The following is a 13522-nucleotide window of genomic DNA, read 5'->3' as shown; positions in this document are numbered from 1 at the left end:
CATACAGACAAGAAGTTGATCAGCTGGTCTACTGATGTGGTCAGAACCTAGAGCTTAACCTGCTCAACACTGTTTAGATGACAATTGTAATTGTAATGCAATTTTACTAAGTATTGCTACTCTTACTCTCCCCCGGAACGTTAGCTGGAGATAGGCACCAGCACCCCTCCCGACCCCACAAGGGACAAGGGTGTACAGAAAATGGATGGATGGATGGATGGATGCTACTCTTACATGAGTAAAATTTCTGCTATTATTCATTCAGTCAGTCTTGTACACAATCACATCCATCAGTGCAGCTTGACTCAGCCACAAAACAAGACAGGCCCAGAGTGGCACGAACAACCAGGTCTGCATAGAAAATCTTCAGGGCTGACTCTCCAGGACTTGTTTCTCTGCAGACCCCACATATCAAACTGTTTAGACCTTCAGGTTTGTTTATGTTCGGGCGTACAGAGTGCCACTTAAAACCCAACTTCCACAGAGACAGTGTCTTTCCCTATTCAATGAACATCTATGCGAGACAAAAAATGGCATATTTGCACAATCATAAGCATTTTCTTTATTTTGATAAATGGCTGTACACACTCATGTACATACTGTTCATTTTTTTCCTTTTGCCATTTTCCATAAGATAGGTATAATGTGAGCACAGAAACCAAAGTCAAATTCCTCTTGGTACACACAATCTTAGTCAATAAATCTGATTCTGATTCTAAAGAAAGAGAGACAGCAAAAAATGTGCAGGCCTCTGCCAGCAACCTGCATTAAAGAACAACCAGCAGCTGCTGTGGTTTGAGTCCCTTCTTCAACTGAACACAATGCAGAACACATCAAGGTTAATGGTCAGTATAAGTCTAGGCGATCAGTAAAGGACATTAATAGTACACACCGGTTACATAAATGTGTCTGACAAGTCTGCAAAATAAAGAACTGTAACCACAACAAAACGCTTGAACTACAAGTTGCTAATTACACTGGTGTAGATTTCAGCTGTGCTCATGATTTTACATTATGTGGCCTATTTGCGTAGAAAATGTTTGGATTTACCTGTAGAGGGCAACAACCGCAGTGGCGTTGCCACGTCATTTAATCAGAAGAAAGCACTTTCTGACGTCAAGACGTACGGTTTGAGCATGCTTACTACGCCCGAACATAAACAAAGGCAAGACGTTTCTCCGCATTCAAATCTGACCCAGCTTCAATTTTATATTCCAACAAATCCGAAAACTTGAAAAGCTTTTTAGGGCTGGAACCATGGAAAACCCCTTGCTGATGCGAGTTAGTGTCTTTACTGACCAAGGAGGCAGGAAATACATGGAAGACGTGACCGAGGTCATAGTGGAGCCCGAGCCGGGGGAAGATGAGCCGACGCCGGGCGAGCAGGAGGCGGGTAATGGGGGAGCTTTTAGCGTTAGCTCTACAGCTGTGGATTCACATCCAGACATTAAAGATGGAAAAGCGGAGACTGAGCAGCTTACAGAATCATCAAGTGAACGAGTTCGAACTGAAGAAAAACACATTTTTGAGGAAACCATTTCACCGGGAAGCGAGTGTCCACCTCGAGATCAACCCAGTAACTCCAGCCGCTCCCGCCGTTCCGTGGCGTTCTTCGCGGTGTTCGATGGCCACGGGGGTAGCGAGGCTGCGCAGTTTGCGCGAGACTGTTTATGGGAATACATAAAGAAACAACGCGGGTTCTGGTCTGACTGTGACCGGGAGGTCTGCTCGGCTATACGCAAAGGATTTGTAGCCTGCCACCATGCTATGTGGAAGAAGCTACGTAAGTTTAACATCAGCTCCCAAAATTCTAATTAATATCAACCAGTCGGAAATTATGTAATCCTCATCTTTTTAAACATGGCCAAAAACCTGACTTTGTGGAACGTACAGGAATGTTTTGCCGACACCTAGTTACTGCTATCTTACTCGAAGGTTCTACGGCAACAGTAATTTTCCACTGTCTGTCAAGTGTTTTATTGTTCCAAGACCACCATGAGTTGTTTGTTTCATTTTAAACGCAGGTTGAGTCGGGTTTAGGTATAAATAAGAGTATTTTCTTTCTTTTCAAATTTAATATGACCGCTAACGTAACTGAAGTCAGTATCGGATTCAATGCCTCTGAATTTTTGTTTGTGTAAAGGGTCATTCCGTTGTCTTTTAAAGATTTGGATTTCATTTCCTCGACTCTAAAGATGTTAAAGATAGGGGTGTCCAAAGTCAGTCTCTCAAAGGCCGGTATCCTTCATGTTTTAGTTCTCTCGTTGGGGTTGGTAACGACCTCCTTAGCATGCCATTGTTCTGCAGAAGCCTGCAAATGAGCCATCATTTGGTCCAGGTGTGTTGAATCAGGGAGATATTCAAAACATGCAGGATACCCGCACTTGAGGAGTGACTTTGGACATCTCTGTGTTAAGGTGAATAATTCTAATTTCTATTTTAATAAAACTGTAATCAATTACATTTGTACTCCGTCTTCAAAAATACAAATACAGATCCAAATACATTGTATGATAGTCACATGTATGACCTAATATAACGTCTATTCTAGTTATGAAAGTTTTGAGGATTTCAAATCCTGTGCTTCTTGCATTTTAAATAAAACTGGATCAGGGGCAGACAACTGCCTTTAGTCTCATAAATCAAAAAATGTATTTTAAAGCACTAGTTAAAGCACATATATGGTCTTTCCCGTTTTAGCCAAGTCAAGTCAAAGTTTATTGATATAGCACATTTACAATAGCCTCAGCTGACCAAAATGCTTCACAACACACATCACAGTTAGATAATAGAAATAAAATTAAGCTTAGTAAAACTAATAAGACAAATATAAAATTAGCAGAGATAACAAAAGTTAATGGCATGAATGGAAACCAAACAATTTAAAATTTTAGCTGCAACAATTATCTTCCATCCTTTACCTTTTCTCTTTAAGGCTAGTGAGGATAGATAAGTTTTCAGGCTGGACTTAAACTGACCTACTTGCTGAGAACGCTTAACAGACGGATGGACATCAGGTCCTGAGGAGCAGTGTTGAAAACCTGAGTTTTAAAGAATCTATGCTGTGTAGACCAGTGTTGTCCAAAGTAAGTTCTCCATGACATTGAAAACCATTGTATGGGTCACTGGTATGTCCGTCTTCAGATAAAATTTAATGCCACGATAAGGAGCTAATTAGGTCACTTGAATCAGATGTGTTGGAACAGAAACATTTCTGAAACACAGGACACTGGCCTTTGTGGATGAAATAAATTCTTGAAAAAGGAAGAAAGGAAAGGATGGTGGTTTTATAAAATCCAAAGGAAATTTTGAGAAATGAGAAGATCAGGAAGGAATGGGAGAGAAGAGACAATTATTCTACAATTCGGAACTGAATAGTCCAGTGTGTCCATTTCTTATTTTTAAGAAGGAAACGGGGAAAATGTGATTGTGGGGAAGATGAGACAATATCACCAGATTCAGAAAATCAAGTTAGTTAATCTTTAGTAATATGAAAATGAAATTAGACATTGTTGATTTATTGCAGAAAGATTCAGGAAGCAGAGGATATCAGGCTATGTTTTATTTTTTAAAACAGTGTTATTTGCATAACAGGGTAATTTATTCTTTTTGTCGCATGGTCTACACTCCTTTCTGGTTGGTGGCGGTAAAGCTTCCTTCAGTTATGTGCTAAATGCCAAGAAGAAATTCTTGAAAATGAGTCTTGGTATTTATCCAAGGATCTACAGTAAAACTATGGAATATTTGTTGTAGTAGCATAGGCAATTCTTTAGCATGATATTCTCAGAGTTTGTTGTCAACTCATGGGATCTGTGAGAAATAAATTCCTGAACACGAGACAAAGTATACCCTATAGAAGTACTTGCATGAGGCTGCAAAATCTACAGAAGAAATGATTATATATGTATTCTGGATATAGCATATGGTAGTAGTAGTTGCGTGTAATTCCGATTGTGCCAGCAAGGGTACCTCTGCTTCTCTATCAATGTAATCTAACATGCATGAAGCCAGTCTTTAGGGAGAGCCAATGTCAGCTGACTTTACCTCAGTCAGTGTAGACTAGGCTTGGCTGTTCTGTGTCTTGCAGCTTTCAGTTTCGATTCAGTTTAGTGGTCTACATAGAGGCTGTGAGGTATTATGAAATGATACATTTGATTTACTATGGCTGCATACAGCAATGGCAATGTAAGTATATATTTTCCTCTCCTTTTTTGTGATATGCTTCTACCAGAGACTGACATTTTAGCATATTTCCAGCAAATAAAAGATCTGAAATGTGAATTTATGATCAAATGGAAGCTATTACAGAAGCCATTTGCAGTGTAGACATGCCAAAAGATAATCAAAACTGTATTGTTTTCACAAGTGAAGTGAAAGTTTTGCAAATCGATAGATAATAATTGTGTACATGTTTGACTTATGATTGCAGCCATATATGAAAATCCAAAATGGCATACAATGAACTCGTGTGTTAAATCGGATGCCAACTTCAGCCCTGTACGTAGCTAGCGGTGTTAGCTGTAGCAGTGTTAGCTGCTGCCACCGAGTCAGGGACTATAAACAAAGCACCTAACCCTATCACCGAGGATGTTCACGGAATCAAGCAGAGCTGATTCAAAACTATAAACGACATCTGTTGTGTTTATAGTCAAACATGAAATTTAGTTTCTATAGTTAGCTTGGATGACTATAGACATGTTTTGCTGAGTTTGGGTTGTTCAGATACTGTCTCAGTGGGTGTGTTTGTGTCGGGCTGGACTTGCCGGGGCATGTCAGCTGCATTTTTAAGCAAGTCACAGTTTCTATCCCGGTAGTTACACTGCACATGTCTGTTGAGGTCAGCGTTACGCCAGTTTCTGGACGATGCTTGTCCTTAAAATCTGAGCTACTATCAGAGAACTAAGCTTAAAAACAGAAGGAAAAAAACTGCTGAGCAACAATGATATTATAATCATTTTTATGCATATATATTTTTGAATGCACTTTTCTGTACCGTACATTGTTTTTTGGTGTCAGCCAAGTGGTTAACATGGAACCCCTAATGAGCATTAAACAATCAGTAAACATGTATTGTCTTTGTATTGTTCTTCACAGCTGAATGGCCAAAAACTCTCACAGGGCTTCCTAGTACATCAGGCACCACAGCCAGTGTTGTAGTGCTCAGAGGAAACCGCATGTATGTGGCTCATGTTGGAGATTCAGCCATAGTTCTGGGTGTCCAGGATGATCCTTCAGTCCCATTCATCAAAGCTGTCGAAGTGACCCAGGACCACAAGCCTGAATTACCCAAAGAGAGAGAACGTATTGAAGGTCTTGGAGGAAGGTAAACCAACATTTTTCTCTGGCTCTGCACACATTGATGACAGGCTAAATCAGGAACATTTAGAAGTAGACACTGCTGTAATATCTGGAAATTTTGGATTAATCGGAAAGGAATGACTAGAGCAACAATAAAAAATGCCTAAATATCTTTCTGGATGAGAACCCACTGAAGCTTTGGGGGATGGGCGTTTTCATAAATTAACCAATAATGATACTGTATCGATCCCAGTATTGAAAAATAATCTAGCTCGGGTATCAGTGACAATGTTACCAATCCATAAGACGGATCTATTCAGTCTAATGCTATGCTTTGTGCTCTGAGTGACATCATTCTTTCTTTGGAAAGAAAGTTTGTTGCAGCATATTTTTTTAGTTGTACATCTTTGACCTAATTGAACTGAACAAATTAAAGTTGTGTTGTTTTTACATGTTTGACCAAGCTTGTGAAGCTATTGGTGTATTTAAGGGTACTGTAGGCCTTGTTTTTTGCAGTTTTATGCAGCCTTTGAAAAGATTTTAGATGTTTGTAGTTTCTGTCACCAGAACTTGCTTCACTTGCTCTACAAGTCAGAGGAACATGCAGGTAAATGTTGGGTGAAATGAGGCTGGAGCAATACTTACTGTTGTAAAGGTTGTGGATTAAATCATGAGTAATGACTATAATGTTATTTTACATAGCCAGCTGAAATTCCACTTCGGTTGCAATTTTTCTCCCAGATTAAGTGGGTGAAGCTACTTTAAAAACACAAGGTTTATTCTAGCATGTTTACATGAAGTCAAATTGCTTAAAATCTTATTTTTTTTTATTTGATTTCATTGTCATTAGAAGTTTATTAGAATTTTAATATTTTAATCCTAGATCTGTTCACTGTGGATGAGAGTAGTAAGTTTCATACAGAAGTAGGTTTGACCTGTTGCTGTGACAAGAAATGTATTAAAGGAGGTGAGCAACACCTTACTGTTGCTTAAAACTTATTTTATGTGGACTTTGCTTGATGCACATATAAACCCCTCTCTTCTTGTATCTCTCTCAGTGTGATCAAGAAGTCAGGAGTGAACCGTGTGGTCTGGAAGAGGCCCAGACTAAGTCACAATGGTCCAGTTCGTCGGAGCACCGTTATTGACCAGATACCTTTCTTGGCTGTTGCTCGAGCTTTAGGTGAGAAACAACCAACAAGACAATTTCAATCAATTACGCCACAGCTGGTGCTGCCTGAACAGATGATTTGGCCATTCAGAAAGCTCAGAAATTTATTTCAGAAGCTTAAATATTAATATTAACTTAAAAAAATAAACCATTGTAGCAACAATGACTGCAACAATCCGGCTAATAATAATCAATGTTGTTTATAATGCCCTTTATATATCAAATTGAAACCTTAAAGACCAAATTCACATGCAGATGATGGAAAGCTACTGGATTGTAGCTACAGACTGGGGCAGTCTGACGGAAGCCAGGCAGTAGTTTTGTGCCGTCATCCATTCTGACCAACACCAGCAGGCAAGGCGGGTGAAGTGTCTTAATCAGGGACACAAATGACGACGTCATCTTGTACATCTTCATTACAGAGGCATGAGTTACATCAATAAACATACTGGAAACCATTCTGTTCATCTTTTTAAAATTCTACAAAAAAATAAAGAAACATTCATTACTTTGATAGTGAGTTGGATGTCATTACATAAAAAGTTCTATGGCAGGAGGAATTGTCAGTGTGGTGTGGATTACTTTCAAGGCAACATCTATCTGGAGCTTGTGATTACAACTGATGGCATTTGTGTGCGTGTTTTTTTTTTTACCTTTAACACCTTCTTAAAACACGATGGTCTTTTTTCCATCATTAATGCAGCTTCATTGATATTTATTATTTCACTTCCACAACACAGGTGATTTGTGGAGTTATGACTTCTACAGCGGAGAGTTTGTGGTTTCTCCTGAGCCAGACACCAGCGTTGTTATTCTTGACCCTCGAAAGCACCGCTACATCGTCCTGGGGAGTGATGGTCTTTGGAATATGGTGCCACCTCAAGAGGCCATCTCCATGTGTCAGAAGAACGATGAGGAAATGGTAAGCTGTTTGGGTTGATGTGATTCTCTGGTACTTTGTAGTTTTTATATTAACGGTCAGATAAGGAAGCCTGGTCAAAAGACTGTTTCATGTGTAATGGCTAATCAATAAGGTCTATCTCATTATCAACCATCATCAGAACAATAACAAGCATTCATCATTCCAGGTACCATCTGGCATTTCAAGTGCCAGGCAGCTTGTGAGCCATTCGTTGCTGCGGTGGCGCCAGCGCATGTTGCGTGCTGACAACACCAGCGCTATTGTGATTGCCCTGCTGGAAACTGGGGGCTCCAAAGAAACATTCCACAATGAAGAGGTGCTACTGGACCTGGCCAAAGTGTCCCAGTGTCCTCCTACATCTATATCTCGTGCAGACACTCCGCTCCTACAGGTAAGGATGACTCAAAGCAAATTCTTTTAGACGCTCACAATTTAGAATAATTCTCACAATGAAACCAGCCATTTTTTCATTGGTTTTAAATATTCCATTTCATTTAACGCATCCTTTTATGAGATACTGCATTTTGAAAAACTTTAATTGATATTCCTGCTTAATAACCCACCTATGTTTATGGTTCCAGCAGCAACCTCCAGATGAAGACTCTACCTCTGCCATGTCTGAGCTGCTCCCTGCTCTGGAGCGACGGGATGGACTATCTGGAAGCAACAGTTTCTACCACATGACTCTGTCGGACCCTTTTAGTCTGTCACCTCTGTGTTCAAACAGCACCATGGACTCGCCCAGTCACTCCAGTCTAGCTGACAGAACAGTAAGCGGGAAGACATCCATCAAAAGAACTCTGAATGGATCCCCTTCGTCAGGCCTTTTGACAAAGAAGGCTAAACGCAGAACTGACAGGCCTCCGCTGGTCCAGCACAACACTGAGGAGAAACAGAAGGAATCTGTCTCTCCCATTCTACAGCAGCATAACAAGACCACAGTGTGTGTCTGCTGAAAACACACACCAGCTGTTATCTTTGTCTCCCATGGCTTCCTGTTTGGGATGATTGCATCTCTGACATGGTCACAGAGCAACCTTGGTTAAAGGTTGGGCTAAATGTTTAATCAAATCCCACTTAAAACGTTTCCTCATCTGATTTTTTTGCTTTTGATTCCCAAAATGCAGGTGAAGCAGTATCGATGCTGAGGGAGGGGAACGCTTGTATCAGAATGTTGGGCTGCAGCCAGTTTACCATAAACATTATTGGCCTTACTGTGGTGGAGAACCTATGTTGGTTCCTAATAATACAAATTATTTTCTTCACCTTCAGTGTTTGGTATATTGTGGAAAAGTCACTTATTAAAATATGAATTGAAGAAAATTTATTTTAATTTGAAGTACACCCATTAGATCTTCTAAATACTGCATATTCAAATGTAAAGTGGGGCTTATGCTACCACAATGTGTGGTAATAAGTGGAAGAACTGGGTATGCATAATGTTACTGGTGTAAATATTATGAATTTTATAGCTGAGTATTTAAGTATGTGGAACTGTATGCAAAATGAATCTATTTTTATACATTATTTTATTGTGTGACAGAACATGAAAATTCCTTCTAGATGTGCACCCCACAGCTTCCATGTTAAATGGACCTTGAGTTTTGACATGTATTTTATTTAATCACTGAGTACTTATCTTGAATCTAAACAGAAGGTGCTACTACAGTAAACAAATCAGTAAGCTAGTACTCTGTATATTTATATGAATCGTCAGTGTGAGACAATGTTTGATTTTCTTATACATGTTAAACCCTTGATAAATATTGCATCATTTAGGAATCCTATTCCCTCATATATTTTATAGTTGTATTTTTAGTAACACTTTTCAACTGTTTGGTGTGTTTATTCTAGACATTTGCCCGTTCTCCAAAACTGTCTTCTGTCTCTCTGCATTTGCAGATGTTGGCAATTCTGTCTTAACAGATTTTTAAGACGGATCTGTTTTTGTAGCTGCACTAAAAGAAATTTAGAGTGATTTCATGAGTCTCATGAAATCAGTGGATTCTGTCTACGAGAATCTGTAGAATCAGTGTGTGCAATATTTACGTCACTAAGAACTGTTTGGAATACAACCAGTTTGACTTTATTTCAAGTGTCATAAATTTCCATTTTTCTCACTAATATAATATTCAGTTTGACAGACCTATAGCACACCAGATGTTCCTACCTGACACTAATGATATTATCCAAAATGCTAAAGGTCACAGAGTGATGGAAACAGAGATGAGACGGAGAGGAAAGTAGAAAATGGGCATATATGACAACTGATAGTTATTGCAATATTATCAGCAGCCCAAGATTTTCCAATATTGTGCAGTCATAGTTCTTACTGGAGATGGGCACGAGCATGATTGTCAGGACTAAGGCCCTCCTCCTGGCTCCAATAGGATGTTTCTAGTTATTGCTGAGAGGAACCAAATGAGCTCAATTATTTTTTACAGATCATCTGTCTTATACTATCATGACATAGTGACAGTTATCAAATATGTCATATTTTTAATAAAAGTTACTCCAGCTTTAATGTTGATTTGGTATTTTTAAGTGTGGCTAACAGACTGAATGACTTCCTTCACTTCCTCCTCTGTCAAACTACAGCGGTAGGCAGATTGCAGTTCTTGAACGGCACAGAAACTACATCACCATTCACAACGGCTCCTTTTTGCTGACTGGCCTAGTTAAAATCCACTTCAATAAGAGAAATCCAATATAGAACACTGAAGGGAGATGAGAATTATGTGGAATTAAGTAGGAAGGCAATTAAAATGATAAAAGAACCTAAAGATAAAAATCTGAGTTTGTGGCAGGGCTGTGAAACACCTGTCGAAGCGTCCTTGTTACAGACGTGTGAAGTTCTACATAAGCCAAGCCCTTTTGCCTTGAGGATTGGTGTAAAATTATTGTAAAAAAAATCAATCTGAACAGAATGACCAATACCCAAGACTGATGAATCTCCCAAACCCTGTTTGATGTTGCATGTGTTTTTTTCTTTTCCTTTCGCTGAGCAAATCGGTATGCTGCCTGGCATCACCAAATAAGCATCGTCTGTGTGAATCATTTGAGCACATGACACACACACGCACACACAGATCTGTCTCCCTCTCCAGTTGGTAGCATTATGGATTGTCAGGGAAAAATATTGTGTTGATCTACTCATCTTTATGTTTGACTCATTCTGTAGATATGTACATTCTGTTACCTGGCTTTGGGTCTCTTGATTCAGATCTGTAATTTTATTCTTGAAAAATGCTTATGAAATGTCATTTTTTCACTTCCAACCCTAGTTTTAAAAGCTGTTGTGCATGTCTACAGTGTAAATGTGGAGAAAAGCAAAACCACTTATTCCAGAAATGAACTTATTAAAATAATTTTCCCTGAAGTCAAATAATAAATTTTCACTTGTAGACATTTTTACTTTAACTTAGGTTAGGTAGTACTTTATTAATCTCAAGGAAACATACAGTTGTTTTCAAAAACAACATACAGTTGTTTTCAAAATAATAGCAGACCCACATCACTAGCAAGATAAAACATTGTTTGTGTTATAATTTCTTCTACACTACAAACAAGTTTCTAGAAGGTTTAGTAAAGGTATAGGATACCAACAGGCATGATATGCATGCTGCTAATTCTGTGAAACTGATTCATTTACTGAAAGGGGTGTGCTAAAACAAATAGCAGTGCAGTGCAGTTCAGTTAGTGAGGTCATTGATTATGTGAAAAAAAAATGTTATGCTGGTGACCCTTGTTGAAGGATCAAGGCAACTGACATTGCATGGGCTGGATTTGCATTTGTCCTTGGAAAAACAGTAAAAGGGGACACTCATGACACTTTTCAGAAGAAGAGCGTTTTTTGATAAAAAAAAAAATAATAAAAGAAGAAAAAAAAAACATAAAGAAGTGCAGAAAAGATAGGCTGTTCAGCTAAAATGATCTCAAACTCTTTAAAATGGCAGCCAAAACCAGAAAGGCGAGAAAGAAAATGGAAAACAATTATTTGAATGGAATGGTCAATAACCGAAATGGCAAAGGCTCAGCCAATGATCAGCTCCAGGAGGATCAACAAAGACCTGACATTGTCTGTGAGTACTTTAACAATCAGACATCTGCGTAAAGCCAAGCTACCAGCAAGAAACCTCTGCAAAGTCCCATTGTGAAAATAAAATGCATGTGCTGAAGCAGTTACAACTTACCAAAGAACACAGTGACTGGCCTACAAAGAAATTGAGTAATATTTTATGGACTGATGAGAGTGAGATTGTTCTTTCTGGTTCTAAGGGCCACAGACAGTTTGCCAGATGTCCTGCAAACACTGAATTCAAGCCACAGTACACAGTGAAGGCGGTGAAGGATGGTTCAAGCTTCATGAAGTGGGGATGTTTCTTGTACTATGGTGTACAAGAGGTCCTATATATCACATACCAGGGGTCATGGATCAGTATGAGTACACCAGAGTACTGGAAGAAGTCATGTTGCCGTATGCTGAAGAGGACATGCCCTTGAAATTTGTGTTTTGACAAGACAATGACCCCAAGCACACCACCAAAATCATGGTTCCATAAAAATAGAATTCAAATAATGGATCAGCACAATCCCTGGATCCTAATCCAATAGAAAATTTGTGGGCTGACATAAAAAAATGCTGTTTGTCAGGCAAAACCAAAAAATGCAGAGGAATTGTGGAACATAGTACAACTGTACTGGGCTGCAATACCTGTTGACGGGTGTCTGAAATTGATTGACTCCATGGACCACAGATGTGAAGCAGTTATCAGAAACCTTGGTTATGCAACTAAATATTAGTTTATAATTCTGAGGAAAGTTGAATTTTCAGACATTTCTTATATTATACAGTATATTTTTGAGTTTGTAAAGAATGATGTGTGTACTGCTATTTTTTCTACATTTTAACATTTTTTACATTTCTTGACTTTCCGTTAAATATCATCATATTCAACTACTTTTTCCAATTTTCTTGCTTTGAAATAGAATGTGCATATTAGTCGCCAATGCATTTGTGTTAATTAAAATACAATTTATTTGACAAATTTTGAGGTTTACTTATGTAACAGAGATAAAAGCTTGTGTGTGTCTGTGAATTTTGATCAAAATGATTACAGAGTTGTATGTGCTTATGAGATTTTTGATCAATGCGTTTGTTTGGAGCCACCTAGTGGTGTGATTAGTGACTGCATGCAACGGGTCCGTCAGGCACTCACGCGGCTTCCTCCACCAGAATTCTGAGGAGCGCTGGTGGAGGTAGGTGCGAGAGAGGCAACTATTCACCTCTTTTTTTACTTAGGGTCATATTTTTCTAGTTCAACAATTAACGAAGTACTGTAAGAATATTTAACATCTACAAATATAATTTGTAAAGTTTTTCTCGTGGTTGGGCTGGAAAGATGTGACCCTATGAGTGGGAGCTGCGCCGGTTGGTGTTCGTGGCTGACCACTCAGTCACGGCGCTAACTGTGTCTTTTATTTTTCAGCCTGTCGGACCACTTGCCTGCAGTCAAAGCCACATTGTGAAGAGTTTTTTTTATTCTGTATTTTACTAGGTGGGTTCGGCTGCACAGTGGCGCAGTTGGTAGAGCTGTTGCCGTGCAGCAAGAAGGTTCTGGGTTCGATTCCCGGCCCCGGTCTTTCTGCATGGAGTTTGCATGTTCTCCCTGTGCATGCGTGGGTTTTCTCCGGGTACTCCGGTTTCCTCCCACAGTCCAAAAAAAACATGACTGTTAGGTTAATTGGTCTGTCTAAATTGCCCCTAGGTGTGTGTGTGTGTGCGCATGGTTGTGTGTCTCTGTGTTGCCCTGCGACAGACTGGCGACCTGTCCAGGGTGAACCCCGCCGCTCGCCCGGAACGTTAGCTGGAGATAGGCACCAGCACCCCTCCAGACCCCACTGAGGGACAAGGGTGTTCAGAAAATGGATGGATTACTAGGTGGGTTCAAAGTATAAATTTATTTATATATATAAAATGTTTTATGAATGTTTTACTTGTCAACTGGTATAACAGTTGTCTGTTATTTTACTGTTTTTGCTGTTAGTTATTTTTGATTGATTCATTGAATAAGAATGTTTTGTTTTTGGAAATTTGTTAACTGTTATATTTATTGTTTAAACTATACGAT

At 39.1% G+C, this 13522-nt stretch overlaps 1 protein-coding gene across 2 annotated transcripts; it reads left to right on the top strand.

Moving 5' to 3' along the window:
- The first annotated feature begins 752 nt into the window (after window positions 1-752).
- On the top strand, window positions 753-9513 carry LOC106957006 (protein phosphatase 1D). Of its 2 annotated transcripts, none has more exons than XM_015048167.1 (6): window positions 753-1783; window positions 5095-5323; window positions 6357-6481; window positions 7210-7391; window positions 7558-7782; window positions 7973-9513. In XM_015048167.1, exons 1-6 carry the CDS (start codon window positions 1258-1260, stop codon window positions 8345-8347), a joined length of 1662 nt encoding a protein of 553 aa, XP_014903653.1. In that variant the 5' UTR covers window positions 753-1257; the 3' UTR covers window positions 8348-9513. The 2 variants fall into 2 exon arrangements, with proteins under 2 accessions (XP_014903653.1, XP_014903655.1); XM_015048169.1 differs by having other exon boundaries at window positions 754-1783; window positions 7976-9513.
- The last annotated feature ends 4009 nt before the right edge of the window (window positions 9514-13522 follow it).

This window comes from Poecilia latipinna, unplaced genomic scaffold, assembly GCF_001443285.1.
Source record: "Poecilia latipinna isolate Pla-1442-1.1 unplaced genomic scaffold, P_latipinna-1.0 Scaffold864, whole genome shotgun sequence".
Lineage (NCBI taxonomy): Eukaryota > Metazoa > Chordata > Actinopteri > Cyprinodontiformes > Poeciliidae > Poecilia > Poecilia latipinna.
Note: the sequence above shows the minus strand (reverse complement) of the source record. Positions and strands in the feature narration are given on the sequence as shown.

Coding starts and splice junctions, on each gene's coding strand:
- LOC106957006 (XM_015048167.1), top strand. CDS start 1,258: ATGGAAAACCCCTTGCTGATGCGAGTTAGTGTCTTTACTGACCAAGGA. Junction 6,482..7,209: donor GGCTGTTGCTCGAGCTTTAG/GTGAGAAACAAC, acceptor TCCACAACACAG/GTGATTTGTGGAGTTATGAC. Junction 7,392..7,557: donor AGAAGAACGATGAGGAAATG/GTAAGCTGTTTG, acceptor TCATCATTCCAG/GTACCATCTGGCATTTCAAG.